General features: G+C 32.5%; 2 protein-coding genes and 1 non-coding gene across 4 annotated transcripts; all 3 read right to left on the bottom strand.

Annotated features, from left to right (window-relative positions):
- Positions 1 to 16603: 16603 nt before the first annotated feature.
- LOC139899583 (probable methyltransferase PMT23) lies at positions 16604 to 21460 on the bottom strand. 2 transcript variants are annotated; one of them, XM_071882398.1, is made up of 8 exons: positions 20878 to 21460; positions 19838 to 19987; positions 18706 to 18976; positions 18521 to 18631; positions 17827 to 17998; positions 17507 to 17746; positions 17117 to 17311; positions 16604 to 17044 (listed from the first exon to the last, which is right to left on the bottom strand). In XM_071882398.1, the coding sequence occupies exons 1-8, from the start codon at positions 21367 to 21369 to the stop codon at positions 16861 to 16863; spliced, it is 1815 nt and encodes a 604-aa protein (XP_071738499.1). In that variant the 5' UTR covers positions 21370 to 21460; the 3' UTR covers positions 16604 to 16860. The 2 variants fall into 2 exon arrangements, with proteins under 2 accessions (XP_071738499.1, XP_071738500.1); XM_071882399.1 differs by having other exon boundaries at positions 16845 to 17021.
- Positions 21461 to 21651: 191 nt separating this feature from the next.
- Positions 21652 to 21724, bottom strand: TRNAK-CUU (transfer RNA lysine (anticodon CUU)). Its single transcript has one exon. It is a non-coding gene; the product is annotated as a tRNA-Lys (tRNA).
- Positions 21725 to 23022: 1298 nt separating this feature from the next.
- Positions 23023 to 25969, bottom strand: LOC139899584 (ferritin-2, chloroplastic-like). Its single transcript, XM_071882400.1, has 8 exons — positions 25619 to 25969; positions 24332 to 24415; positions 24174 to 24234; positions 23996 to 24083; positions 23793 to 23854; positions 23608 to 23673; positions 23430 to 23493; positions 23023 to 23354 (listed from the first exon to the last, which is right to left on the bottom strand). The coding sequence occupies exons 1-8, from the start codon at positions 25909 to 25911 to the stop codon at positions 23305 to 23307; spliced, it is 768 nt and encodes a 255-aa protein (XP_071738501.1). The 5' UTR covers positions 25912 to 25969; the 3' UTR covers positions 23023 to 23304.
- Positions 25970 to 27192: the final 1223 nt, after the last annotated feature.

Here is a 27192-nt window from a genome sequence, read left to right as displayed (position 1 = left end):
TAGTTGGTGATTTCAGTACCAACCACCTTCAAACTTCGTAACTCATCTTCTAACTTAATAACCTCATTCCTTGGACAATACTCGGTGATTATCATTGCTTTGAATTCTTCCCATGGAGTATCATAAGCTACATCTCCTCCTACCGCCTTCACATAATTCTTCCACCATGTGAGTGCACTATCTTGTAAAGTGCACGATGCAAACTTGGTCATGTCTTTTTCATCACAACCGCTGATTTTGAACACCGTCTCCATCTTTTCTATCCATCGGGTTAAACCGATAGGTCCTTCCGTTCCACTGAATGATGATGGCTTGCAAGCTTGGAACGTCTTGTAGGAGCATCCTACACGAGGATTTGGATTAACTGCAGCAGCTCTTGCAGCCTCAACCCATAACATTCTGTCGTTCACTCGCTGGTTGATGAGTTCCTCGAGTTCTTGTTCCGTCATTCGATTCAATCGCGCCATTTCCTAATGAAAGAAAATAATTATTCACATGGATTATTATAGATGTAGTGTGTATTTATAGTACATTATAGCTTATTAATAATATGAACTAGGTATTATTATAAAAGCCTTTTCTTCTTATTAGCGTTTTATAATTATATCTTGGGTAGTACCTACCCGTTAATGTTCATACTTAATAGCTTAGTACAGAATCAATTACTACAATCTAAATAATACTTAACCATGGAAAATTATTGCATTTCATACTTCAATATTTTACATATGCTTATCTTACATCGAACATTAAGCAAACCACACTATTAATATTATACAAAACATTATTCGGTTCCATGGTTTGACACAGCAGCGCATCGTTTGATCTATTTTCTAGGACGTTTAGACACAAAGATTTGCTTAACGCTTATCCTAACTGTCTGCCTATATTTTGGCTGTGGGACTGAAGAACTGGATGCCGGGACAGAACGAATAGGAATAGCGGGGATAGGGGTGGTAGTGTTGAGTGGAATTGGTGCCACATCATTCTCATTAAACTCGGAATTTGGATTTTCTAATTCATTAGCCTTTCGTTTCTTTCCTAGTTCGAACTCGTCTTTTGTAATTTCCTGTATTTCTTCCTCGGGTTCACTTTCCTCCTCGGGTTCACTTTCCTCCTCGGGTTCACTTTCCTCCTCGGGTTCACTTTCCTCCTCGGGTTCACTTTCCGGAATTTGTGAGTCTTCCCCAAGGATATCATTTTCGTCATCGGACAGGTTAATGACTGGAACGCCATCTGAAGATTCTGATTCGGAGTCGTTGATTGTGATAACAATTTTTGAGCTCGACATCTATCACACAACAACTAACCCATTAGTACTTATATAATATTTACATATAAATTTTAACCAACAGTGATAAGCAATGGTTTTTTTTTTTTTTTTAAATCAGACCCGGTCAAAGTCCAGACTTACTAATGTATCCTAACGGCTTCTCGGTTAGACACACTAATGCAGACCTGGTTCGCTAAGACCAACGCTCTGATACCACATGTCATAACCCGTCCTTAACCATAAGAACGTGTTAGATAACGTATGATTTCATTGCGAGGTATTGACCTCTATATGCGACATTTTTAAAAAAGGAAAACTGCATATATTATACATTACAAACCAAACCATTATTTTTGTTACAAGCTTTAGACAATAAAAAGATGATTATCGTTTAACGATAATCTTCGACTTACAAACTTTACAAATGATAATAACAACACGATTTCTAGCATATTTTACAACACACGTCCTCGGATATGCAGTTTTATTTTTGACACAAATATGAGTACGCATGATCCTGCTTAGATTCAACATAATGCAGCGGAAGCTTTAATTATCACCTGAGAATAAACATGTTTAAAAACGTCAACATAAAGTTGGTGAGATATAGGTTTAGTGCGCAGCAATATATATATATAGACCACAAGATTTCGTATATAAACATTTCAATAAAAATATTCTAAGTGATTGAGCACTTGGTAACCATACTTAACATTTTCACGTCGCATATTCCCTTTAATATGAAATCTTACTACACCGTACCAAGTGTAGTCTCAAAACGAAGTACTGTGCAACCGTTGAATACTGGTCGTCCAGTCCGATTGGGGTTGTCAGGCCCGATAGATCTATCAACAGGATTCGCGTTTACAATACCGCTGTAAATATTAGTTACCAAGCTACAGGGAAGTATGCCAGTGGTACAACTCAACGTAGAATATATTTTTCAGTTACTTGTGTCCATAATGTAAAACATAAAATACATGTATTCTCATCCCGAAATATTTAGAGTTTAAAAGTGGGACTATATACTCACTCTTGTCTTGATGATATATATATTTTGACTCGGTCTTCCGGTTGATATCACGAACCTATCCATATATAATATATCAATATGTTTTCATTTTAAAACAAACGTTATATATATATATACTTGTTATACTTTTAATACTTAGAATAATTCCTTAGTCCGTAGTTAGCATTTCTTTGTTAGTAACTCAATTTTAATGGTTCATTTTTAGATGTTTAATATACCCGCAATGAAATAAATAAAACCCCCAACGAAATCAATAAAACCCCATCGTATATGTATTGGTCGAGATTAATCTTGACCCATGGTACCGGTGTTGTCAAATGACGTGTTGCGTACATAAAGTACCGGTGTTGTCAAATGACGTGTTGCGTACAATCATGGGATCTTATGATTAATCTTCTCGTGTTGTTTACGGGTGATCCTGAACCATATAAAATTGAATTATAAGTACATATATATAAAATATCATGTTATCTTAGAAATATGTGATTTATATCATTTTTTTCCAATTGATCCCGTAGTTGAAATGATCTAGGATAACCAATTTTGTTTCGGTCATAGTTTCTTCGTTACAAATCCGTTTTCGTTGATTCAAATTGCCATCTTCTTGGATCGAGTTCTTCTTTAAGACTATGAACTGTAAATACCTTGGTTTGTATTCAAAATCATACGGCATAAGTGAAACATTAGTGAAACATATGAAGTTAAACATTTTTGTTACAACAAAATCATTTAATGACCATTTTTCTAAAAATACTTATACTTTGAAAAACCAAGTTTTACCTTGTTAAATTAGCATATACATAAGTTATATTACAGGTCTTGAAGTATTTTAAAAGTTAAGTTAGAAGGATCTATTTAGTTTGCAAACAAGTTTGAAAACATTCAAACTATGTTCTTGTTGTTAAACTTTTGTACCACAAAATAAGATAGCTATATATATATGAATTGAATAAGATTATGAACATAGATTCTACCTCAAGTTCCTTGGATAAGTTTGCTGTAAAAGAGGAGTAAGAAGCTAGAATCAAAAGGGTGATAGAAGTGGATGAAAGATTGGAAGTAAGTTGGTGTTCTTGGAAGGTTTTCTTGAAGTGTTTTTGTAAGAGTTTTCTTATGGTGTTTTAGTATGGTTTTTGAAGCTAGATCTTTATGGAATTTTGCTGGGTTGTTATGGAGTTTAGAGAGTAAGAAAGAGTGTGTGTTTTTAGTTAAGAGATTGAAGTAAAAATGAATCAAAAATGATGATACATATATACTCCTAAAAATGTGATCTTTAAGGATAACATGACAAAATTCTAGTTTGTATTTTTGTAATTAGTCTTGCAATGATTCAAAAGTAATTACCTAGCTCTAAGGGCATGAATAATGGCTGGTTAGGTGGTGATTTTGATGTGTATTTACTATTAGTAAATACGTATAGGAGCTAGGTATGATACGAGTACAAATACTCTAGGTATACGTATAGAAATTTTGTGAATAATGAAATGAGGATTCAAATATAGCTATCTTTTGTGAATACACTTATATGGTTTTATGTATTTAAGTTCTTTAAAAGTAATTAAATACATTACTTATACAATATATGTATAACATTATAAGTCTTAAGTATATATGTCAAATAACGTTACGTATTGTTATCGTTTTGAAAACTTAAGTTAGTAGTTTCAAAATACACATATAACTTGTTGTTATTAATATAAAATGAGGTATTAAATCATTCTTTAATCATGTTAAATATGTATATATACATATATATACACAGACGTATAATTATCATATATTGTATAGTTCGTGATATCATCGGTCAAACTAGACGGTCAAACGTTGTATAAAACTCTTTTCGGAAATATAAGTCTCAACAATTTGGATTACTTATCATGTTGGTAAGGTTTAATTTATGTAAATATCAATCTTATAAGTATAGAACGATCGAAAAAGTGCGGGTCGTTACACTTACCAATATACCATTCTTTTCCATCAAACTTATGACCGTTAAGACCGTTTATAGCTTTAGCGCCTCGTCAGCATTTATGTTTTGTTCTGTCATTTTTGATACTCTTCTTTCATTTGTATAATGTAAGCTGTATTATCTTCATAGATAGTTGTTACGCTTTTATAGCGTTCTAGTCCACAAGAATCAATAATGATTTGTATCATTGATCTTAACTAAAATCATTCCCGAGTAGCTTCATGTAATGCAATCACTTCGGCATGATTTGATGATGTTGCAACAAGTGTTTATTTTGAGAACGTCATGATATTGCGGTGCCTCCATTTAGGAATACATATCCAGTTTGAGATTTAGCTTTATGTAGATCGGATAAATAATCTGCATCTGTATAACCAAACAAATCTTGTTTCGAGTTGTTAGAATAAAATAATTATAAATCAGTAGTTCCCCGAAGGTATCAAACTATTTGTTTGATCCCATTCCAATGTCTTTTGGTAGGGGCTGAGCTGAACCTTGTCAACAAATTAACTGCAAAAGAAATGTCAGATCTTGTATAATCTATAAGATACATAAGAACCTCAATTGCACTAAAATATAAAACTTCCGATCTGTTAAAATTTTCATGATCTTCGCAGGGATGAAATAGATCAGTGTCAATATTGAGTGATCTAACAACAATGAGTTTGTCTTTAAAAAAAAAATGTTTTAAAATCTTTTCGGTATAAGTTGTTTGATGTACAAGTAAACCATTAGGCATATGCTCAATTTGCAATCCAAGGTAATACTTGGTTTTTTCAAGATCTTTCATTTCAAAATAATTCTTTAGAAGTTGAATGATTTCATAGATCTCTTTATTTGTTCATATGATGTTAAGAACATTGACATAAACAACTACGATCTCATATCCGAACATTGTTTTTATAAAACATACGTGCAAAATAAGTTTATATTTATACCCTTTTTTTTTATCAAGTAGTCATTTAATCGGTTATACCACATACGTCCCGTTTGTATAAACCCATTTAGAAATCTTTGTGATTTAATGGAATATATTCCCTTGGGTTTTACATTAGATGCTTATGATACCTTAACTCTTTAGGTATATTCATATATATCATTATTAAGTGATCCATACAGATAAGTAGTAACAACATTCATGAGATGCATTTAAATAACTACCAGGTTGATTAAGTATCTAATAAGTAATTGTATCCATTACAGGAGGATAAGTTTTCCTCATAATTCATTTATGGTCTTTGTGGGAAATATTGAGTTACAAGTCTAGTTTTCCTTGTAACTTCATTTGCACATTTCTTTTCGGATAAAAATTCATTTGTATCCCATACGTTTCACATCTTTAAAAGTGATAACGATTGATCCGAAAACTTTTCTTTTATCGAGCGATTCTAATTCAGCTCGTATTGTTCCTTTCCATTGAGCTCAATCATGTCCATTTTGTATATTCAATGACAGATTTTAGTTCCAGATCATCATCTTTATTCATGATGTCATTGTAACATTATATGAAAATATCTCATAGAGATTTTAGTTTCATTTCGGTTCCATAATATTGCATAATTTATCGCAATTTTAGTATTTACATTTATCAATATCCTCTGCAGAAGGAATATTGATTTGTGGTTCTTCTTGAACACTTTCTCTTACCTCATTATCAGCTGATTTTCTTTTTCGAGGATTTTTATCTTCGGAACCAATTGATCTTCCACGTTTGATGCGTGGCAAAGACTCAACAGTGACATTATTGCCAGCTTTTGGAATTTCAGTTCGAGCTGGAGCATTTATCGCTGGTATATATGATTTAGTCACTTTTTTATATCTGTAAATGCATAAAGTAATTAATTTGCAGGTTCTTGCATATGCATTATTTTTGAACTTTCGTTTCACATTCTTTTGTGCGAGTTCAATATACCTTAATTGATGTTCACATCATGAAGCATCATTTTATTTTTTATTTTTATTTCTCCCCCTAATCTAGGGAACAATGTTTTATTAAAATGACAATCAGCAAAACGTGCTGTAAAAACATCACCCATCATGGGTTCAATATATCTTATGATTGAAGATGTTTTATATCCAAAATATATTATCATCTTTCTTTGAAGAACCATTTTATTGTGTTGTGGTGATACAATTGGAACATACACTGCACAACCAATGTTTTAAGGTAGAAAATATTTGGCTCTTGGCCAAAATCAAGTATTAAGTGAAAATATTTATGACTTCCACATGGTATAATGCGAATTAATGTCGCAGCATGTAAATTTACATGTCCACATATAAATATTGAGAGATTTGTACTCATTATCAATTGTCTAGTTATTAGCTGTAAGCGTTTATCTATTGATTCAGCTAAACCAATTTTGTGTATGCACATGAGCAACTGGATGTTCAACAACAATCCCTGTAGATATATAATGATCATTAAATGCTTGAGATGTTAACTCACCAGCATTATCAAGTCTCATCCTTTTAATGGTGTAATCAGAATAATGTGTTCTCAATTTAATAATTTGTGCAAGAAACTTTGCAAATGCCATATTACGGCTTGATAACATACAAATATGAGACCATCCGCTAGATGCGTCTATTAGAACCATGAAATATCAAAATGGTTCACATGATGGATGAATTGGTTCATATATCTTACCTTGAATTCTTTCAAGAAACATTTGTGATTCTTTTTCACAATATACTTTTCATTAATCACCATATGTGCTTTCCATTAATCACCATATGTGTTTTTTTTTTTTTTTTATAAATCACCATATGTGTTTTTTTTTATCATATATCCTTTTCACCATATACGCTTTTAATCATATGCGCTGTGTTTTTCACCATATGCGCTTTTAATCATATGCGATTTTAATCATATGCGTTGTGCTTTTCATCATATTCGCTTTTTATCATATGCGCTTATCATATGCGATGCGCTTTTTATCATATGCGCTTTTTTATGTGAATAGTAAATTAATTAATTTCGTTTTACTATTCATATGAATTAATTTAGATTTACTATTTTGTTAATTGAGTAATATATATATACATCATATACTTGTGACTCCGAAGGCTCAAATGAATTTGACCATATAGTTATACGTTGTACCTTGCACATTAATTTTCAGTAGAAGCTTTAGATGCATATTATTTTCAGTAGAAGCTTTAGATGCACTTTTTTTTTAATCACCAAATACCACAAACACTTTGTTTGCGTTTGTTCATAGTCATCAATGAAAACCATTTTCTTTAATTTTATTTTATACAATAAAATTAACGCATCATTATTCTTTTCAAAAACAATAATCTATTGTTATTGTTCACTTGTGCCATGTTTAACAACAAAAGTCAACAACCTCTGTCTTGTTTGTTGTGGCAACCAAAAACAACCTTTGCTTTTGTTACCGAGAATCCAAGACCAAAAAACAATTAATTTTTAATTAATCTTTTATCAAAACCATAAATGATTTTATTGATCTACGTTGATATGGCCATAAAGAATTGACGGCTGACCTACTTTTGTAAGTGTATTTCGGCTATCATCCCGAAAACGCACAACGACCTTTTTTTTTTTTTTATGAACTATTTGTTTCATATCTAGCTTAAGCAATTATTGTGAACATTTGGTTCCTATAAGAGCATTTATCTTTTAGACTTTTAGTTGATTCGTACTTGTCACAATTAGGGATAGCACCCGCGGGTCGTGGATGCGGATCCATTGGATTCATCACCCGTACCCGTGGATTTTTTTTTTTTTTAAAATCAAATAACTGGAAATTTGGATTTTTTTTTTTTTTTTTTTTTTTAAGAGACATCCAATTGAACCCTTTTTATTTGGTTTGTTTATAAGTATATATGCAGTGTTTCTTTTCTTTATACTTCTCTTTCATCTTAATTAACACATATAATCTCTCATCATAAAATAAATAGTGTGAATTCTTTTAAGAAAATGGATTATGTAAATCAAATTTGTTTAGATATTGAACCAAATACCTATTGGAGTATGATACTAATTCAAAGCGAGCGGAAGCATTTTTTAAAACTTTATAAAATCATACTCTTCCACGGATCATTGTACAAAACTTTAGTAAACAAAACAAATTAACGAAATCGAACGAGAGAAGATTAGAATACAACCTTTGTAGCCTTTTGAAAATCGAATTTGAAAACTCAATGAAGAGTTCCTCTAAACGGTAGACACCCAAAGTTCCAACCTTGCTTCGATCTATACCTTCTACTTAACGGATCTTTTCTTCTTCCTTGATTAGTGACGTGTGCTTGCTTAGATAAACCTTGATTATACGGAGCACTTCGTGCTGATAACGTGTTATAATTCAGTAAGCTTATAACTACCTTTAATGGTTATAAGAACAAGGAGAGAAAAAGAGAGAAGAAAGAGAGAAGAAATATTGATAGTGATATTTCAAGAGAAATGGTACACCTTAAATGGTTACCATACATGTCTATTTATAGTATAAAATATTACTATGCAAGAAATATAATAATAATAAAATTAACATCCAATCTAGATATTTTATAACACAATCTAGATATTTTATAACAATATATATATATATATATATATATATATATATATATATATATATATATATATATATATATATATATATATATATATATATATATATATATATATATATATATGCAGGATCAATGGCGAAGTAACCAATCGGGGGAAGCGGTGGGAAGCAAAAAAAAAATCGTTTTTTTTTTAAATTTTTTTTTCAGGCATCAAGATCACATGAAAATATGAACATTTAAAAAAGACACTTCGTGATGAATGTTATTATTTAGGCGGGAAAACGATCGACAAAAATAACATTCAAGATAATATTGATCGTGAAGAATGTTAACGTTTTTTTTTCTTCATGTTTTGTGAAGTAAAATTTAGCCCGATTTAGAGTTTAGGGTTTAGGGTTTATTAAACCCAAAACACCAAACCCTAAACCCTAAACCTTAAACTCTAAACCGTTCGTGTTAAAAAACTCAATCTAAATCCTAAATCTAAACCCTAAATCTATACCCTAAACCCTAAATTTCTAAACCATTATATCTAAACCCTAATATCTAAACCCTAATATCTAAACCTCAACATATGCTCGAAAAACACGATAATTGTTATATATTACTTCTTCGAGCGTTTTTCCGCCAAAATAAAAATATTTATCACAAAGTGTCTTTATTAAACGTTCATATTTTCACCTATTCTATAATGTTCGTGAACAAAGTTTTTACAAAAAACGAAAAAAAAATAAGTTTTGCTTCCCCCCGCTTCCCCCCGATTAGTTACTTCCCTCTTGATCCTACCACTATATATATATATATATATATATATATATATATATATATATATATATATATATACTAGGTTTTTGAGCCTGTACGATGTACGGGTGTGTAAAAAATTGTACAAAAATGTAATTTGCACTTCACATTAATATATAAATAGCGATATATATATATATATATATATATATATATATATATATATATATATATATATATATATATATATATATATATATATATATATATATATATATAAGAATTATTTAAGAGTATGTTGTGTTGACAAATTTTTTTTTTTTTTTTTTTTTTTTGAAAAGCAAGCAAATCAATATATAAATTAACAATCACAAATTACAACTTAGAAGGGGCATACACGTTTGAGCCCCGAAACCACACATATTACAATCAACACAAGTTTGCGAAGAGAGCAAACAACCTATCATCCAACTTACAATTTTAGGTACACACTAGGATCATTTATCCAAGACAACCACTCGATTTTGTGACTTTTAGATCTTTGGGAGATCCATTCAAAGGATTTGAGTTGGATTTCATTTAGGGCAACCGGTGCACTCCATGATTTCTTACGAAAAATCTTATCGCTTCGAATCTTCCAAATATAATAGCCACATACCCATTCAACCGCTTGCCAAACCCTTTTCCCGAAGCACGACATATATGATGGTGAGTTTCCACGTAGTATTTCGTTCACACTTAGATTATTGAAACTACCTAGGTTCCACCATGCGAAAACTCGGTTCCATACCTCCAACGAATGTTTACAAAAGATTAACGTGTGATCCAAAGATTCAACATCATCATCACAAAGGAGCATCTAAGAGTGTGCAAGTCGATTCCTCTTTTATCAAGTTCCACGAGCTTGTGTTGTTGACAAATTTTAAAAATTCCTTTTGAGTTCAATAGCACGTGGTGTTGACAAATTTGCTTGTGATTTATATTTTCTATGTTGTGGTTTCATTCGTTTGACAGACCGTACACATTTTTTATTCTTGAATGAAAACAATATTAGAAAAAAATACACGGGAGTTTTTGAGAAATTAAAAAAAGTTTAGAAACCGGTTCTTATTAAAAAAAGAGGTTTCTATTATCAAGAATAGAAACCTGTTTTTAATAATAATAAAAAAACCGGTTCCTAAAGTCTAGTTTAGAGAGCGGTTTTAATATCGGTTTTCACTTTAGAAACTCCTACCTATAGGAATCGGTTTTAAAACCGGTTCCTAAAGTCTTTAAAACCGGTTTCTAATCTCCTTTTTTGTAGTAGTGTACCTTACCCCTCAACATGCCACTCAGCATGTCACCCATTGGTTAACAGTTTAGCAGCACGCTCACCAAGCTCCCCACCCCTACCCATCAACACGTCAACATGCCCGCCATAAAGATGGTCTAATGAGTGTATTTAACGACACAACTAATATTTACTTATGAAAGTTTAAATTTAGTTTTTCATAAGCTTCACTAAGAGAGATACAAAATATAAATTTAAGCTTCCACTTTGATTTGTTGTATTGTTTAGACTCTAGAATCATGAAGTAGTATGTTATTTGAATCACCAATAAACTTAGATTTGTTCTTTTGTCTAAAATCAAGTAGTATCTATTTTAATTCACCAATTGACACCTATCATCTATGGCATGCTTATTAGGATGTGTACATGAACTTATATACTTTAACAACTGATCTTTGTCATTGTAGTACTTGATTATATTCCTGTACCGAGTTTACCCAAATACGGAGTAGTTTATAAAATGTACAGTAACTACTTTAATATATACACATGAAACTGATGATCGAATTGCTTTGATTATAATCAAATCAGGAGAAACGATTATAATAAATCAGGAGAAACGATTATAATTTAAAATAACTAGTAACATGTTAAAACTTAAAATATTGTTTGTAATGTGCACATTTAAGTAAAATGATAGTAGTATTTTTAGTGACATCTAAAAAAGTGTTTGTATAAGTGTGGTCAATTAATAGATATACATCCATGAAACGAATATAATCAAATCAGGATAAATTAGTATAATACGAGTATTTTTTTTGGGATCAAATCAGGATAACTTGTAACATGTTAAAATATTAGCTTTTTATATTTTTTTGTTAAATATTTTTTTTTATGTACGTTTAAAGTAAACTGTTAGTGGTACTTTTAATGACATCTAAAAAGGTGTTTGTAAAGTGTGGTAGATAAATAGAAATAAATCCATGAAACGAATATAAACAAACGTAAACAAAACGTTTAAAAGCAAGCTAGGTAGTTCGTAGGATCACATGTTCCATTATTTGCATGCGTAACACTTACTTTCTCGTACCTTATGGCTTGGGTTATGGACTTTGTCTTATCCATTACAAACAAATTAACTTTCCATCAATCCAACTAATATTATTAAACTACAGTTTTTCTACAGTTAATTTGAAAGATCCAAAAACACACATCACATATTTATAGTTCAAGGATAAAGGAAAAGATAAATATGATTATTAATCACACATCTGTTATCAAGGGACCAGTAACGTTCCATAACATCATAATAAAATCAACAAATGGTCCCAAAACTTGCATGGATAGGCTACTTTCACTAGACACGTGTTAATGTGTTATTCTTGTTACTTTTTGTGGTTGGTTTCCCGTTTCTACATAAATGTAAAAGCTCGTCGCATTACCTATCGGAACAAATGGTGTATGCATTGTTTTCGTAATTAGAACATATTAAATGCAGAACCACGGTCCAGTAATTAGGTTGAGATCTGGAGCGCCCCAACGATCGAAATATTTTTAGCGTATTTATATGTTACTTACATTACTTTAAATACATTAAATACATTAAACATCGAACTTTAACTTAATTAAACTTGTAAGTTAATATTCCCCAACTCACTAGCTTGATTGCAAAAATACGCAATTATTGAGTAATCATTATAAGTTTGAAGACATGGGGTCAAATGTAAGGATCGCATAGCCCAAACACAATATCCTGCAATATAAGTCCAAGAGTCCATCCTTTTCTAAAACCAATTGGTAATAGAGGGGCTTCCCCTTAGACTTATATACATACATTTGTTTTATCGGTAATAGAGGGGCTTCCCCTTAGACTTATATACATACATTTGTTTTATCCCATGACCGATGTGGGACTTTGGTTTGCACCCTTACAAACCTCCCCTCAAACCTAAGTCCATCTAGGCCTCCCTCCAACGATAGTCCGGATCCAACCTTTACCGCCGCCAACTCGGAACTCTCAACCCGGTGGGTAGGGCAGGGAGATTTCGATACAAGGCTTCCAGGATCAACTCATCGTGCCAGGTTCCCCTCGAACGAGAGCTGGGTCCACTCATCGCTGCTTAAGACCGAGGGGTGCGCCACGTCGCTGCGTGCGCTCAGGGGTGCGCCCTACTGCGCCGTCCACCACATCGGGGCTATGGCCCAGCTCTGATACCACTTGTAAGGATCGCATAGCCCAAACACAATGTCCTGCAATATAAGTCCAATAGTCCATCCTTTTCTAAAACCAATTGGTAATAGAGGAACTTCCCCTTAGACTTATATACATACATTTGTTTTATCTCATGACCGATGCGGGATTTTGGTTTGCACCCTTACATCAAACTCACGTAGCTGGCAACAATCCTCTTAAAACAATGTTTGATCAAAGTTTTGGTCTAAGTAACTTAATTTTTTTTCAATCATTAGATTTGGTGTTAAATTTGTTGTCCTGATAATAGATTCACTCTTTTAAATCTAAATATATCATACCATACTAGTACTAGTTATTATTACAAAGTAAATAGTTTCAAGAGATTTGAACGCCAAGTGTTATAGAGGAGTGATGAGGCCTTTACAAATTGCGCAAAGAATAGGGAACGGATTTATAACACGGTTTCTCCATAAATCGATCTGTTTGTTGATTGTAATTAAGTTAGTAACCATTTGATATGAGCCTTGGTAAAACTTCATTAGTTGTTCAAGGCTGAGGTTTGTTTGCCTGGGCCTTGAATTGTATTAAGTTATTTATTAATGAAACCTCTAATTTGTCTAATAAAAAAAGATCAAATAAATGACAAATACAAAAGTTAATTAAAATCTGATCAAATAATAATAAATGACAAAAAGAAAAGTTAGATAATACTGTAGTTACTACAATTTTTTTATTAGCAGTAAATCATCAAATTTGTTTTAAAACATTTTATTAACACTCTAAAACACATCTTGATAGTGTATGGCTGAAATATAGAGTAATAAATTACAAATCACCTTCACAAAAAAAGTCTAAGTGAGCATTGAATTTTTTCTGATGTTATGTTTGTTTTATACTCTGTATTTTTCTAGAAGCAAGTGAGAAACTGATACAATAGGAGCACTGGAGTCGAGACACCAAACACAGTGTTTAATTTCAGTGTCTTTCAAGACACTAAAAATTAACACTAAAACAAAAACCGGAGAAATCATTATGTGTCTATTCTCAGTGTCTAATTCATATTTTAATTTAATACTTAATTTATTTATATAATAAAATAATTATATTTAGTAAAAAATACAATACTTAAATTACTAACAAAAATATATACGATTAAAAAAATAAAAATTTGGCCCAAAATATATACTTAATTAACACATTTTATTTATTATTTAAATAAAAAATGACGCAAAATCTATAAAAATTCGGCTCGTTTTATGTTGGATATAATTTTTGGTCCATCTAATCTATTTAAACCTAAAATTCAAAAATCTATACCATATTACCAGCTCCCTTTATTTGCAACTATTTTAAAAGCAAAACACAAAAAACAAAAACCAAAAAAAAGTGAAAGAAAAAGATAAATAAATAAATAAATAAACAAAAAACGTTGAAAATCACCGCGATGGTGGATGGCGACGTTGGACGATCGACGGTGAGTTAACGCCGGGACTGAGTGGGAGGTATCGACGTCCCCGGCATCGGATGTTGGCAACGGCGAAAAACGCCGACGACTCCTGGTGCTCTAACATTTAAAGTATAAGTGGTTGTACGTGGGCAAAATTATTTGGCAAGGGGTTATTTGGACAAGCGGGTACCTCATTTGGAGGAATCGTAATGAGAAAGTTTTCAAAAACAAATGTTGGAGCGTTCCTGTCGCGGTGAGTGAGATTCAAGTGAAGAGTTTTGAGTGGATCGCGAAGAGGTGCAAGTTGAAAAACATCGAGTGGCATAAATGGCTTCATAATCCGTCTGTGTATTTGTCATAATCGAATGGCTGTAAAGATGCTATCTTGCATCTATTTTCTTTGTTTTTGCATATGCATAACTGCATCAGCTCCCTTATATTTCCTTATGCATATGCCTGCGAGCTTGTAGCTGTAATTTTTGAGTAATTAATAAAAAATCTTGTTGCCTTTCAAAAAAAAAAATAAGTGGTTGTACGTATTGAATGAGGCTATCATTTTGTCAAGGACCGGTTGGTTCAACTTAAAGATTGAATTAGACATGAAGAGGACGGAAACAACATCAAATAAATATAAGCTATCGCCCTTTTTACGAAAGTCAATGAGTAGTAGCAGTATTGAATGAAGGAAGACACGTATTTTTAAACTACAAAAGATAATTAATTGAAGGAACTACAAACATACATAATATATATTTGCATACACCATTCTTAGTATCTCTGTATCTCTGCTTACTTATGAACGAAATTAATCATCTTCATCTATCCCTATTATTTCTAAAAGAAATTATGTAAAATTTATGTAATTCTAGAATTTCCCTCTAGATTTATTAATATAAAAATTTCTACAGTATTTAAAATATATATATATATATATATATATATATATATATATATATATATATATATATATATATATATATATATATATATATATATCCAACCACAGTAACCATCCTAGCAACATATCATCATTAAGGAAGTGAATCGCATAAGTCGTAGACAATGTGGAAATGGATTTGAACCAAGATTTTAACAGCTTTTACGTTTAAGCCACAATGACAGTGACCCCGAGTAGTCACTAAACCAAAATGTGAAACTTACAAGTCGGGTTGACAGCTGGAGATGGAATCTAGACGGAGGAAATGCGTTTACAGTCAAAAAATTATCGAGCTTATGTGACGAAAAAATCCTTGGCACTAGCAATAATTGTTCAAGTACATTAAAAAATAATTTGGTTCCAAAGAAGATAGAAGTTTTTGTGTGGCCGCTATTGAAGAAAAGACTCCCGATTATGATCGAGTTGGACAAAAGGGAAATTGATTTGAATAGTGTTTGGTGCCCTCTTTGCGACGATGATCTAGAATCCACGGACCACACCTTGCTATTTTGTGCTTATGCCAATGAGATATGGAAGCGGGTCTATTCTTGATGGGGCTTAGGTGCTTTTACAAACCTTAGTTTCAATGAGATTCTTAAAGGTAACTCCGGCGCCTCTATATCCATTTTCTGGAAGAAAATATGGCAAGGTATCGAATGGATTAATGTGTACTATCTTTGGAAAAATCGAAACAACAAAGTATTTCGGGGTAGTTCGTGGAGTGCGGCGGTTACAATAAACCAAATTCAAGTTAAGTCATTTGGATGGATATCCCTAAGATCAAAAAGGAAGAAGTTCGATTGACTTACTTGGTTGTCTAATCCGCATGTTTATCTTTCGTGTTAGGAATCTAGTATTAGCATAGGGTTGCTCTCTTTGCAACCTTTTTTCGTGATGTAATAGTTTATCGTTGTAAATCTTCTTATTGTGAGTTAATAAAATTTCTTGCTTTAGAAAAAAAAAAATTCCAACTATACATTGTTCTGTTTTGTTTTTTCAGTATGGTGAGATAAGCACATGGTTTGAATAAAAAAATTGTAAAACCGACTCTCTGACGGCCCTACACGACACTTGAATATGGGAATATTTCCCATTTCCCCAACTAATTGAGTTAAACAGTCAAAATAACACTTCAATTATCTATGGTTTCAACTATCAAGATACGGAGTATATTTTTCATATGTAAAACTAGACATCTTTTTTTCTAAATACAGACATGTTGGTATGTTGCTACAATGCTACCTTAATGCAGTATATATAGATTATTGTACAACAAATTTTCGTTGGTTTAACTTACATTCCATATAAATAAATGAATAAGCTGATCGGTTGAATGCTGTTATTCTCTTTGAGCATCAGGGTTAAGCACTCCACCCGCCCTATAAACTAAAAGAGAAAGAACACTAGAAGATACATGAAAATAAATTAGAAAAAAAAAAAGTTATTTTTCGGATTTAGGGACGCCAAAAACCTTTACTACCAACAAGGAATCGTTTCTGGTGTACGGTGGTTGACCAATGGAGCGAACGCAAAATGGGTATCAACTTGTTTATCATTTCTATGGTGTCTTCAACTATCAAAACTCCACCTGGTCTTAATACGCGATCTATTTCGGCTGCACCATCCAACATGTCACACCTGAAAAATTCATATGTTACTGCCATAACAGATTAATGTTACTTCATATAGCATATGGAATTAATTATGTACCTCTGCGTTAGATTGTTAAACATGAAGCTGGAATGCAGAAGATCATAAGTTCTAGGATAAGTATTAAGTGATTCACACCAGTCATGGTAGATACCAATTAGCCCTCGGTCGAATATTACAGGCAAAGTATCAGGTCCATTTACAGGGACGACATTCATCACCCACAGAGGTAGATCAATCAAAGCAGCAGCAAACCTAGTCACGATGTGAAACATCTTTAGATCATATTTGTCAAACTAATTATAGATGTCTCAAAAGTTTTAGACAAAAGGTGCGGGTCAACACAGCCCAACCCGTCCTGTTTCGACCATATAGCAGAATTACCCATTACCTAACCCGCCCTTTTACCACCTGTTATTGATGAAGGATAAATTAGTAAGTATAACTAACCCTCCGTAACCAGCATTCATATCCATTACATTCCTCACGCTTGACCAGTTTACACCTAGCTCGCCTCGGTAGACATTTGAAACAAGTTCAGACCAGTGTTTGGTATCGTCATCAAAGATACGTTCAGCATCTGGTTCTGATGAGAGACTTGAAGGTTTACTTTTGAGCCTTTGGGGCCAAGTAGTGGGCCATGTATTTGTCACTGCGAGTGCAGAGATACAGCCATCAAGAGGTGTATACCTAAAAAATGAAGATGGTGATTATAATTATGATTAAAAATAATACTTTTGCTTCATTAGTACAAAGATGTTTTCATATACCATGAAATTTTTGGCCGGACATTTTCATCGCATAGAGGTGGATTGTTTTCTTTACGTGATTCATAGCAAGAAGAAGAAAGAGGTTTCTCGTATATAACCAGCCCTATTCCAGATGAATCGAAACTTTTAGCCACCACCTTCCAGCATATAGCTTCCGTGAGAGCTACCATGGCTGCAAGAACCACACAAATGTTAAATCGAACATATAAATTATTTCTGTTGGACAAAGGAAGTGAATAACTTCACTCCACTCTGCAAGATGTGTGGCTTGGGCGGGTTGTTAACCCTAACGAAACAGCCTGGGTTGACCCACTAACACTTTCAGTCCATTTAATGTCGACGACGGGCATGACAATCATAACTACAAATGACTACAATCTAAATCTTTAAAATAAATTATTAACGGGGTTATATGTAGGGATGACATCGGGTCGGGTTTGGGCCGGGTTTAAGTAATCCCAGACCCTAACCCGATTAGAAAAACCCGTCTCAAACCCGGACCCTTTCTATTTGCCTATTTTCAACCCATCTGACCAGTTGGGATCCCTTTTAGCCAACCTTGCTATTTGACTCATTTGAAATTTAAACACAACCCAAGTCTAGTCATTCAAAAGTAAATGGCTTAAAGCTTTTGGTCAACACTAGTGTTATGTAACAACACAAAAAACAAGTTTAGAGCATAAATTATACACACCGTCCCAAACTTTTTTATCTCTTTCATCATCACGGTAGACTGGCGTAGCCGACCATATAAAAACTCCCCCAGGCCTTAGAACCCTGTTTAACTCCAACAATGGCTTTCCACCTGAAAAACCGTCCATGAAGATTACAACAGTCCAGAACTCATAACATAAAGAACAAGTGTAGTAAAACCATTACCATCTCCATCCCAGTGCACCCTGCAACGTGCACAGTGAATTAAATCAAAGGCATTATCTGGAAATGTGAGCCTCTGTGTGCCAATTACTGAGAGAGTTGCAGGAATTCCTCTTTCAAGAGCAAACTGTATTTGGGCTTCGTGTTCATCTTTTGGAGCGAAGGACATGGTTATAACATCTTTGTCAAGCAAATAACCACCAAAGCTAGCAACACCACAACCAACATCGAGAATCACTCTTGTGCGCTTCCCCCAACCAATTTTTGGTAGATTCTAGAAGAAAAGAAGAAACATAAACAAATAAAATTCTGTAATAGTAACACAACTACATTAATACTAATCTATACAGATAGCAATCAACATCCATAAATACCCGTGTGCATTTTACGCATCTGATGAAGTGCGTAAAACATATGGAGATTGTGAAAGCTCTATAATCATGGATATCAGAAACATAATGAAAGAGGTTCAGTAGTCACTGTCATCAGATTGTAGAGTGTCGAGATATCTAGCAGACTAACATTATAAACAGTTAAACACAATGAAACAAACGTGTCAGCTGAGACAAGATCAGCGCCAATCAACACTCATAGCTACGAAAAACACTCCTGGCTAGCCTCTCGTTCTGTTCTCTTTATGTTGCTCTTTTGAGCCTTTAATCCAATCCAGTTTTCGAAAAGAAAAAAAAAAAAAAAAAAAAAAAAAAAAAAAAAAACCTTATAGGTAAAAAAACATTCATCTTTCTGTACCAAGTGTGTGGAGTTTTATGGATGCAGTAGCATGTAACTATCATATCAAGTCAAGTATATACAAAATATGGGCAATGATGAGTGTGAACAGCAGCATGTCTACAAAGAACATGTACTGTGAAGCAGATTTAAATGAACTAGAAAGTAGTTAGAATTTTTAAAGCAGTGTGCCAATGTAAAACATTCATTAATAAATGAATCGGCCGTGCACCATAAACACGATCTTATTTCGATTCAGGAGCCTTTGACACCATGAGCCCTCTTATCCATTTTTATATGCATTAACTTGGTACCATATAATACTCTACTAAGGAATTTGATCCTTGTTGCTTTTGATAGGCCCCAAATGATTAACAAAGGTAACTTAATAGTGAAAAGTTTATACCTTTTCTATATATTGAATGTAATGATTAACTCCGTCCTTAAATTGAGTACCTCCTCCAGGGAATAGAAGATGATCACCTGATCTTTTCACCCAGTTTTGTTCCTTCTTGTATTCGACAAGCTTAAGATGTGGAACATTGTCATACCATATCTGCAAATTGCAGTGTAAATATTACCTAACAAAACCATTAACCATAGAAGTCCCAGAGAAAAAAAATTAACCAAAGCGTAATTGTGTTAAAGTCCATTCTTAACATTAATAGAATAAAAATTATAGACAAATAAAAAATATTGCTCTGCAGCTACATTAAGCCAGGTAATGAAAACATTCAACAAATGGCAAAAATTACTACTAAGCACACCGACTTTAATATTAATTACACCTACACCGTCAATTAGAAACATATATATCAATGTCTATACGAAATGAGCAAGCTCATTAAGGATAATGTGCATATAGTAGGTAATATTTCATGTTATGCATAGTCATCAATTAGTCTTCCAAGGTATAACAAGTCAAACAAATAAACAATTCAATTAAAAAATAAGAGGTACTGTTTTTTCCAATATAAAGTTTAAGATTATAATACAATTATATAAAAAGAATATGAATCTACCTCCCTCCATAGCGATTATTATTGGATAAAATAAGCTAACCACATACATGAAGATAAATTAATACCACAGAACTTTTGTTTCAATAAAAATATTTAGTACACAGAGGCATCTGCATAAATTTTGTTCCACTGCAGGTCCAATTATTATTTATTCAATTAATAATACATTAACTACCTTAATTCGCAGATCTTCATATCATACATTCATATTTTTCAATCACAAATAAACTCTAATTTAAATTTAATACATCATTTCATTGATACAAATCTTCATATCATACATTCATATTCCAATCACAAATAGACCCTGCGAGAGCCAAACAACTTGTATATTTGAACTTTTCAGTAAATCAGTATATAAGATTTTCTAATTATTAAATTTTTAGATTTTAGATATAAAACCTTACCAAAGTAGCAATCTCACCATGTCCCTACTTTTCGGCCACGAAACTGGCACTTTGTATCCATCAGGCAACGGAATCAAACAATGAGGATTAGGTTTAGGGCAATGGCGTTCTCTATGTTCCATATGTCTTCTCGATCTCAACGTTTTTATCACTTTCCAGTTATCCAAACAAGGTATGTAATCCACGGCCAAAGGACCTGGACAAGCCTCCCATTTGTATACCAAATCCTCACTATCGTTACTATTACTATTATTATTATTATTATTATTATTAATATCACTGACGATGATATCATTATCACGATCTGTATCAGTATCTGGATTTATATGTATATTAGTTCGGTTAATTGTAGCGACGTTTTGAAGAGGGAGACGGTAGCGTGGTGGTGGTGGTGGATGTGAAGTTTCGGTTGTTAAGATGAAAACTGTGACGAATATGAGTATGAGAACGAGCGATGCGATGAACGGGTAACGCCGTTGTTGTAAGAGATTGTGAACGGAGATCGCCATTGATAACGGTGGTTAAATTAGGGTTTCTGATCTCTCCGGTGATCAGAAGAAAACAGAGCGTGTGAACGTGTATATATTTGGGGGTTTTCGAAAGATTAGATCGCGGTAAATAGTGTGGATAGATTTAAAAGGTAGTTAACATAGGTCGTCTGATTATAAAAGAGAAATGATCATCATAAAAGTATGGTGTGGACCAAAAAAAGCAAGGTTGGAGTAATTGACGGTAAATATTCTGACGTATGGTTTTTACACGCCGTTAAAAAATAACTTTAAAACAAAACTCGCCCACCGTGGGGCTCGAACCCACGACCACAAGGTTAAGAGCCTTGCGCTCTACCAACTGAGCTAGACGGGCTTCTGATCATATTGGTATTAGTTTATATTCAATTCAGTTTTGTAAAATACTAATGTAGTAACCATTTGCTGTTGCATTATTTAGTAGTAATCTTTTAACTTGAAAGGATTAATTATTTGATTACACAAAATTTTTAAAGTTTGACATGAAGAAAGTGATGAGGATGAAAAGACTAGTGAAGAGATGTGCTTTCTTTTCAAAACGTTTACTTTCATAAGTTCTAAAAAAGATTATCTGTCAAGGAACATTAAGAATATTAGTTAAGGACTTTTCTCTTTGAAAGGCAAGTATTATTAAGAATATTAAACTTGATTTGGACTTCGAAGCTAAGTAGCATTTTATATGAATTTTTTTACATCATCATTGTCTTCTTTATGAAGGTGTCCTAAGCGTGGCTTATTGATTGTTTTGTAATGGTGTTATGGTGCCATATTAACCTCATACACTATAACTCAACTCCTATAGAGTCCAAGTCTTATGTGGTCTTCGACATTATTTTACTTTCATGCTTCATATGTTTACTTGCTTGCTTCAAACTGCGCCAAAAACTTAAGCTCATATATGCATATCTTGTTTAGCAAAAAAAATAGATGCCAACAGGAAAGCTATCTTTCTAACCGATTAATGTTGCATCGCTGTTCCTATTTTTAGCTAAAGGAATAAATCTCTATGGAAATTGACATGGAATAAAAAACAGTAATATGTACATTGGCATGACGACAATATAGATATAGATAACTTTATTAATGTTTTGCTCAAAATCAGTCTTTATTAAAGTAGATAGTACTTGGATATAATCTGTCACAATCTAATGTTTTGATCAAATAATTGTACCTCCACCTGTCACCAGGGAACTGGTGTTATTCACCCATTTGTGGCATATATTAATATTAATGCTCTTCCCTTCAAAAGATGCATGACTATGGCCGTTTCTAGAACATAAAATGCAAAGGGTCCTTGTCATGATTTATAGGACATAGCCCTACCATTTTTTTTGATAAATTTTCTACAAAAGTATGCATTACTAAGTTATATAGTAAAACTTAATAATCATGCTTGTGGCTTATTTATCGAAAATATGAGATAATTAACGCTTGCTCTTTCGAATTCTTTTTGAAGTCAATTGTTCTCTAACATTGATGACACATCACAAGGTTAGAGGTTTTCATCGTATAATTTTGAACTACAGTTTCGTTACAGTTGTGGAGGTGTGAGATATAGTGTTATGCCATTTGTATGCTATTAAACAAGTTATAGAATGAATGTACCAAAAGTCTATAATAATTAGCCAAAAGCCAGATAAGAAACAAAGAACCAACTTAACCAGATATTTCATTATCACACACACACACTGCAAAGTTCAAAACTAGGATTCTTACAAGTGAACCAAAATAAGGTGAATGTTTATAAAAGGCATTTGAAACAAGCATAGCAGGGGAATAAAGAACTATACAACTAGCCTCCAAGTTGCATTTCTCATTTAACACCGACCAAAATGTTTATCGCAACTAATATGTCTGATCCTAATGACCGTAAGACAGTACCATTTATGATAGTAGAGACATGAGCAATTTACTTCATCAAACAGCAGCACCTTCGTTGAGGAGCATCTGATCAAAATGCCAAACTCCTGATATTTAAAAAAAAAAATTAGCAACTGTAAAAACGATGCCTTCAGTTTCAAATAAGAAAGTTATAAGTATACCATGTCCTTTGCCGAGTCTTCTTAGCTGAGCAACATATTCAGATATCTTCTTAATCGCCTCAACCTTTTTAACCACAAGAAAATCAAAATCAACTTTTTTAAAAGGCAAATTAAATAATATACCAACGAACAAATTTCAACTGAATGTCATAATTTATAGAAGTGAAATTAGTTCTACCTGTTCACCCAGGAACTCGCTTTCAACAAAGTCAGCTAATTGCACATCATTGTTCTTGTTGGCCACCTGATCGCATCAAATATATAGAATTAGATACTCATATTCCACTTCTCTTTGAGCTTACTAACAATCCTTAATTGATGTACTAGTGAGCATACAAATAAAAGCAAAAGCATATGTCATACCGCATGTACGTGCAGAAGTTTCTCATTTGTCAACTTCTCCAGTGACAATGCAAGTTCCATGGCTACAATGTGTATCCATATCTCATTAATAGTTACAAAGGCACATCAAGCAATATATGAGATCTGACTTAATGGTAGTACCTATAGCATGCAAATATTGGGTAATCAATTATATTATAACACGGAGATTATATACAACTTACCATAAAGAGCATCTCCTTTCTCTGCATGATCAAACTCAGACAATGGCATTAAAATAGATTGCAACTTCACCTTTCCTCCACGCTTGTTCTGAAAACAGAAAAGTTAAATCATAGTATGACTTAGTCAACAACATTGATAAATCTGCATCAAGTATTCAAACGTGTAATTATCTATCACCTGGTATTCCATAAACTTTTCAGCATGTTCCCTTTCTTCTACACTTGACTCCTTGAAGAACCTACAAAGATTCATGTACCATATTCGCATCAAACATTTCCCCTGGATTATATAGCCAAATCTAATAATACAAATAACAAATGAAGGTAGTAACTCACTTGGCTAAACCCTTGAGAGCAACATTGTCCCTATCAAAATATGCATACATAGCATGGTACACATATGAAACATTGTACTCAACACTGAAAGGAACAAAAAAGATAAATTAACATCACAAACAAGGACAAAGTCACCATCAAAATTATCTTTCAACACACAGAATATGTTACATATACAGCTAAAAACAGATTATAATAAAGTTCCATACTATTATATTATATTATACTAATCAATATGACAAAACATAAATAAATACAGGATAATGTATCAAAAATTTAAATATCATGTACACAGTCACCAATATCTACTAAATCCAATATCCGTGAATATAAATTCACAAAGACCTGCAAAAATAAGCATATAAGGAGTATCTAGGTATATAACTACACCAAATATTCTCCTAGTACTTTTATCAAACAGCTACCATGCATACAACAATTATGTGATATCAATTAATTAAACTAATCATTATATAACTGAATATATTTGTATACTACATTTTACATATATAAATATATAACTACACCTAATGTTCTCCAAGTACTGTTATCATATACCTATGATGGCTACATCATTTTAGAACATAAAAATACATAATTATAACAAAATTGACATTTAAGTATATAACTACACCTTAACCTAGTTCGTTTATCAAACACCTATCAAGCATTCAAGCATACATCATTATCAATAATGCCAAATTATCTTTAAACACACAATTTATGTTACATATACAGTTAAAAACAGAATATAATAAAGTTCCATACTATTTTATATTACTACTATACTAATCAATATGACAAAACATAAATAAATACAAGATAATGTATCAAAATATTTAAATATCATGTACACAGTCACTAATATCTACTAAATCCAATATCCGTGAATATATATTCACAAAGACCTGCAAAAATAAGCATATAAGGAGTATCTAGGTATATAACTACACCAAAAATTCTCCTAGAACTTTTATCAAACAGCTACCATGCATACAACAATTATGTGATATCAATTAATTCAACTAATCATTAAATAACTGAATATATTTATATTTTACATTTTGCATATAAATAGATAACTACACCTAATGTTCTCCAAATACTGTTATCATATACTTAAGTGTAAATTATCAAACACCTATCAAGCATTCAAGCATACATCATTATCAATAATGTCATATAAATCAATAGATACTCATCAATTGTGTTCAACAACTGCAAGTAAAAAATATTAGTATATACAATCAAAACAAAATGAAGAAAAAATTATCAGTAGAAAATTACTTAATCTGTTCATTAATCACAGCTTCAGATTCATCAGTGAACTTTTGACGAGCAAGTGATTGTTGAGGAACAGTAGGTACAAGGTTAAGCTCTTTTTTAACCTCTTCAAACGGCTCAAACACAACGCCTGTAATCGGCCTGCTATTTGATGATCCGCCTTTAGCTGCCGCACAAACGATCGCCGGAGAACGAGAAACAGAGGACACTGATAGCATAGAACCGGAAATATTATCGCTACTGCCGGCGGTGGCGCCGGTCCTTAGGAAAATAGCCGGTGGAGCTCTGAGAAGCATGGTTTTTAGTGAGAGTTGAAATGGAGGAAAACAAGGGAAACGGAAGACAGTTATTTGCTTGATTTAAGTGATAAGGAAGAAAAGAAGAATAAAATGAGTATATAAAAACCCAAAATCAACGTGAATGTATAGCCGTAGGATTAGATGACACGTGGAGGGACGAGATTGACTGGATATGGCGGGCGCGTGGCTGGCTCGTGGTGTTTCCGTATAGGATTCAAGTCTTGATAATGGTTTTGTTTAGGGATGGATATGGATCGGGTAATGCAGTATCCATATTTATATTCATTTAATTTTTGTTCATTCATATCCATATCTATATCCATTTAGTTTCAGGTCATCTATCCATATCCATATTCAATTGATTTAGTGGGTAAATGGATATCCAATGGATGTTAAAGAAATGTTTTAACATTTGATTAAAATAAAAACGTAGTATAGCAAAAATAAATATGACATGGCATAATTAAAATCTATTCATAAGAATGTGTAATCCTTGTCGAAGATATAACCAAATTTTTTATATTTACTATAAAACATAGATTATGAAAAATTAAATATGAAATTTGTAAGTTTATTTATTAGATATACGTGTTTTATTATAATATATTATAGTTATAGTTATTTCATTATAGGTTGAAAGAAAAATGTAAAATTTAACAGTAAATAAACTTGTAATCGTAAATATGTACGCATATATCTATATTTGTATATTTGTATATGTATTTCGGGTGGTAATGGATATATCCATGGATGAAACTTTTCATCCATATCCATATCCATATCCGTTAAGGTTCATCCATATCCGTATCCATATCCATTTAGGTTCACCCATATCCATCACGAAGCGGATGGATCGGGTGGATATCCATCGGATCAGGTGACCATTGCCATCCCTAGTTTTGTTCTTTACAATTAGACCATCTTTAGAATATCTCAGGCTCTTATTGTTAAACCAGCCTCTTGAAATCCTATTTGTTAAGATATAAATAATCTACGGTAGGTTTGTGATAAAGAAAACCAACCATTAGCTTGAACTAGTTGGGAGACCTGGCTTTGCGCCGGTTCTTCACCCTTGATTAACATTAATTACATAGATAATTATTGAGAAAGTAATTATTTATCAATTTTTTTTCGTTTTGTCGAGGAAGGACCAAAAATAGTTATGTGATTGATTTGTAATAAGCGTGAAAGTAATTATTCATCATTTTTTGTTTTACTTTTCATTTTGTCGAGAGAAAAGATCCAAATGTTCAATCAATAAAGTGAGACGTACATCAA

Source organism: Rutidosis leptorrhynchoides, chromosome 3 (genome assembly GCF_046630445.1).
Source record: "Rutidosis leptorrhynchoides isolate AG116_Rl617_1_P2 chromosome 3, CSIRO_AGI_Rlap_v1, whole genome shotgun sequence".
Lineage (NCBI taxonomy): Eukaryota > Viridiplantae > Streptophyta > Magnoliopsida > Asterales > Asteraceae > Rutidosis > Rutidosis leptorrhynchoides.
Note: the sequence above shows the minus strand (reverse complement) of the source record. Positions and strands in the feature narration are given on the sequence as shown.

What these genes read in the sequence shown, in the direction of transcription:
- LOC139899583 (XM_071882398.1), bottom strand. Translation starts at nt 21,369, where the DNA reads ATGGCGATCTCCGTTCACAATCTCTTACAACAACGGCGTTACCCGTTC. An exon ending in AGATAAAAAAGTTTGGGACG is followed by an intron (nt 17,999 to 18,520) that starts GTGTGTATAATT and finishes TGGTTCTTGCAG; the next exon opens with CCATGGTAGCTCTCACGGAA. An exon ending in TTTAACAATCTAACGCAGAG is followed by an intron (nt 17,045 to 17,116) that starts GTACATAATTAA and finishes TGAATTTTTCAG; the next exon opens with GTGTGACATGTTGGATGGTG.
- LOC139899584 (XM_071882400.1), bottom strand. Translation starts at nt 25,911, where the DNA reads ATGCTTCTCAGAGCTCCACCGGCTATTTTCCTAAGGACCGGCGCCACC. An exon ending in GCTCTCAAGGGTTTAGCCAA is followed by an intron (nt 24,235 to 24,331) that starts GTGAGTTACTAC and finishes GAATCTTTGTAG; the next exon opens with GTTCTTCAAGGAGTCAAGTG. An exon ending in AAAAGTTTATGGAATACCAG is followed by an intron (nt 24,084 to 24,173) that starts GTGATAGATAAT and finishes TTCTGTTTTCAG; the next exon opens with AACAAGCGTGGAGGAAAGGT.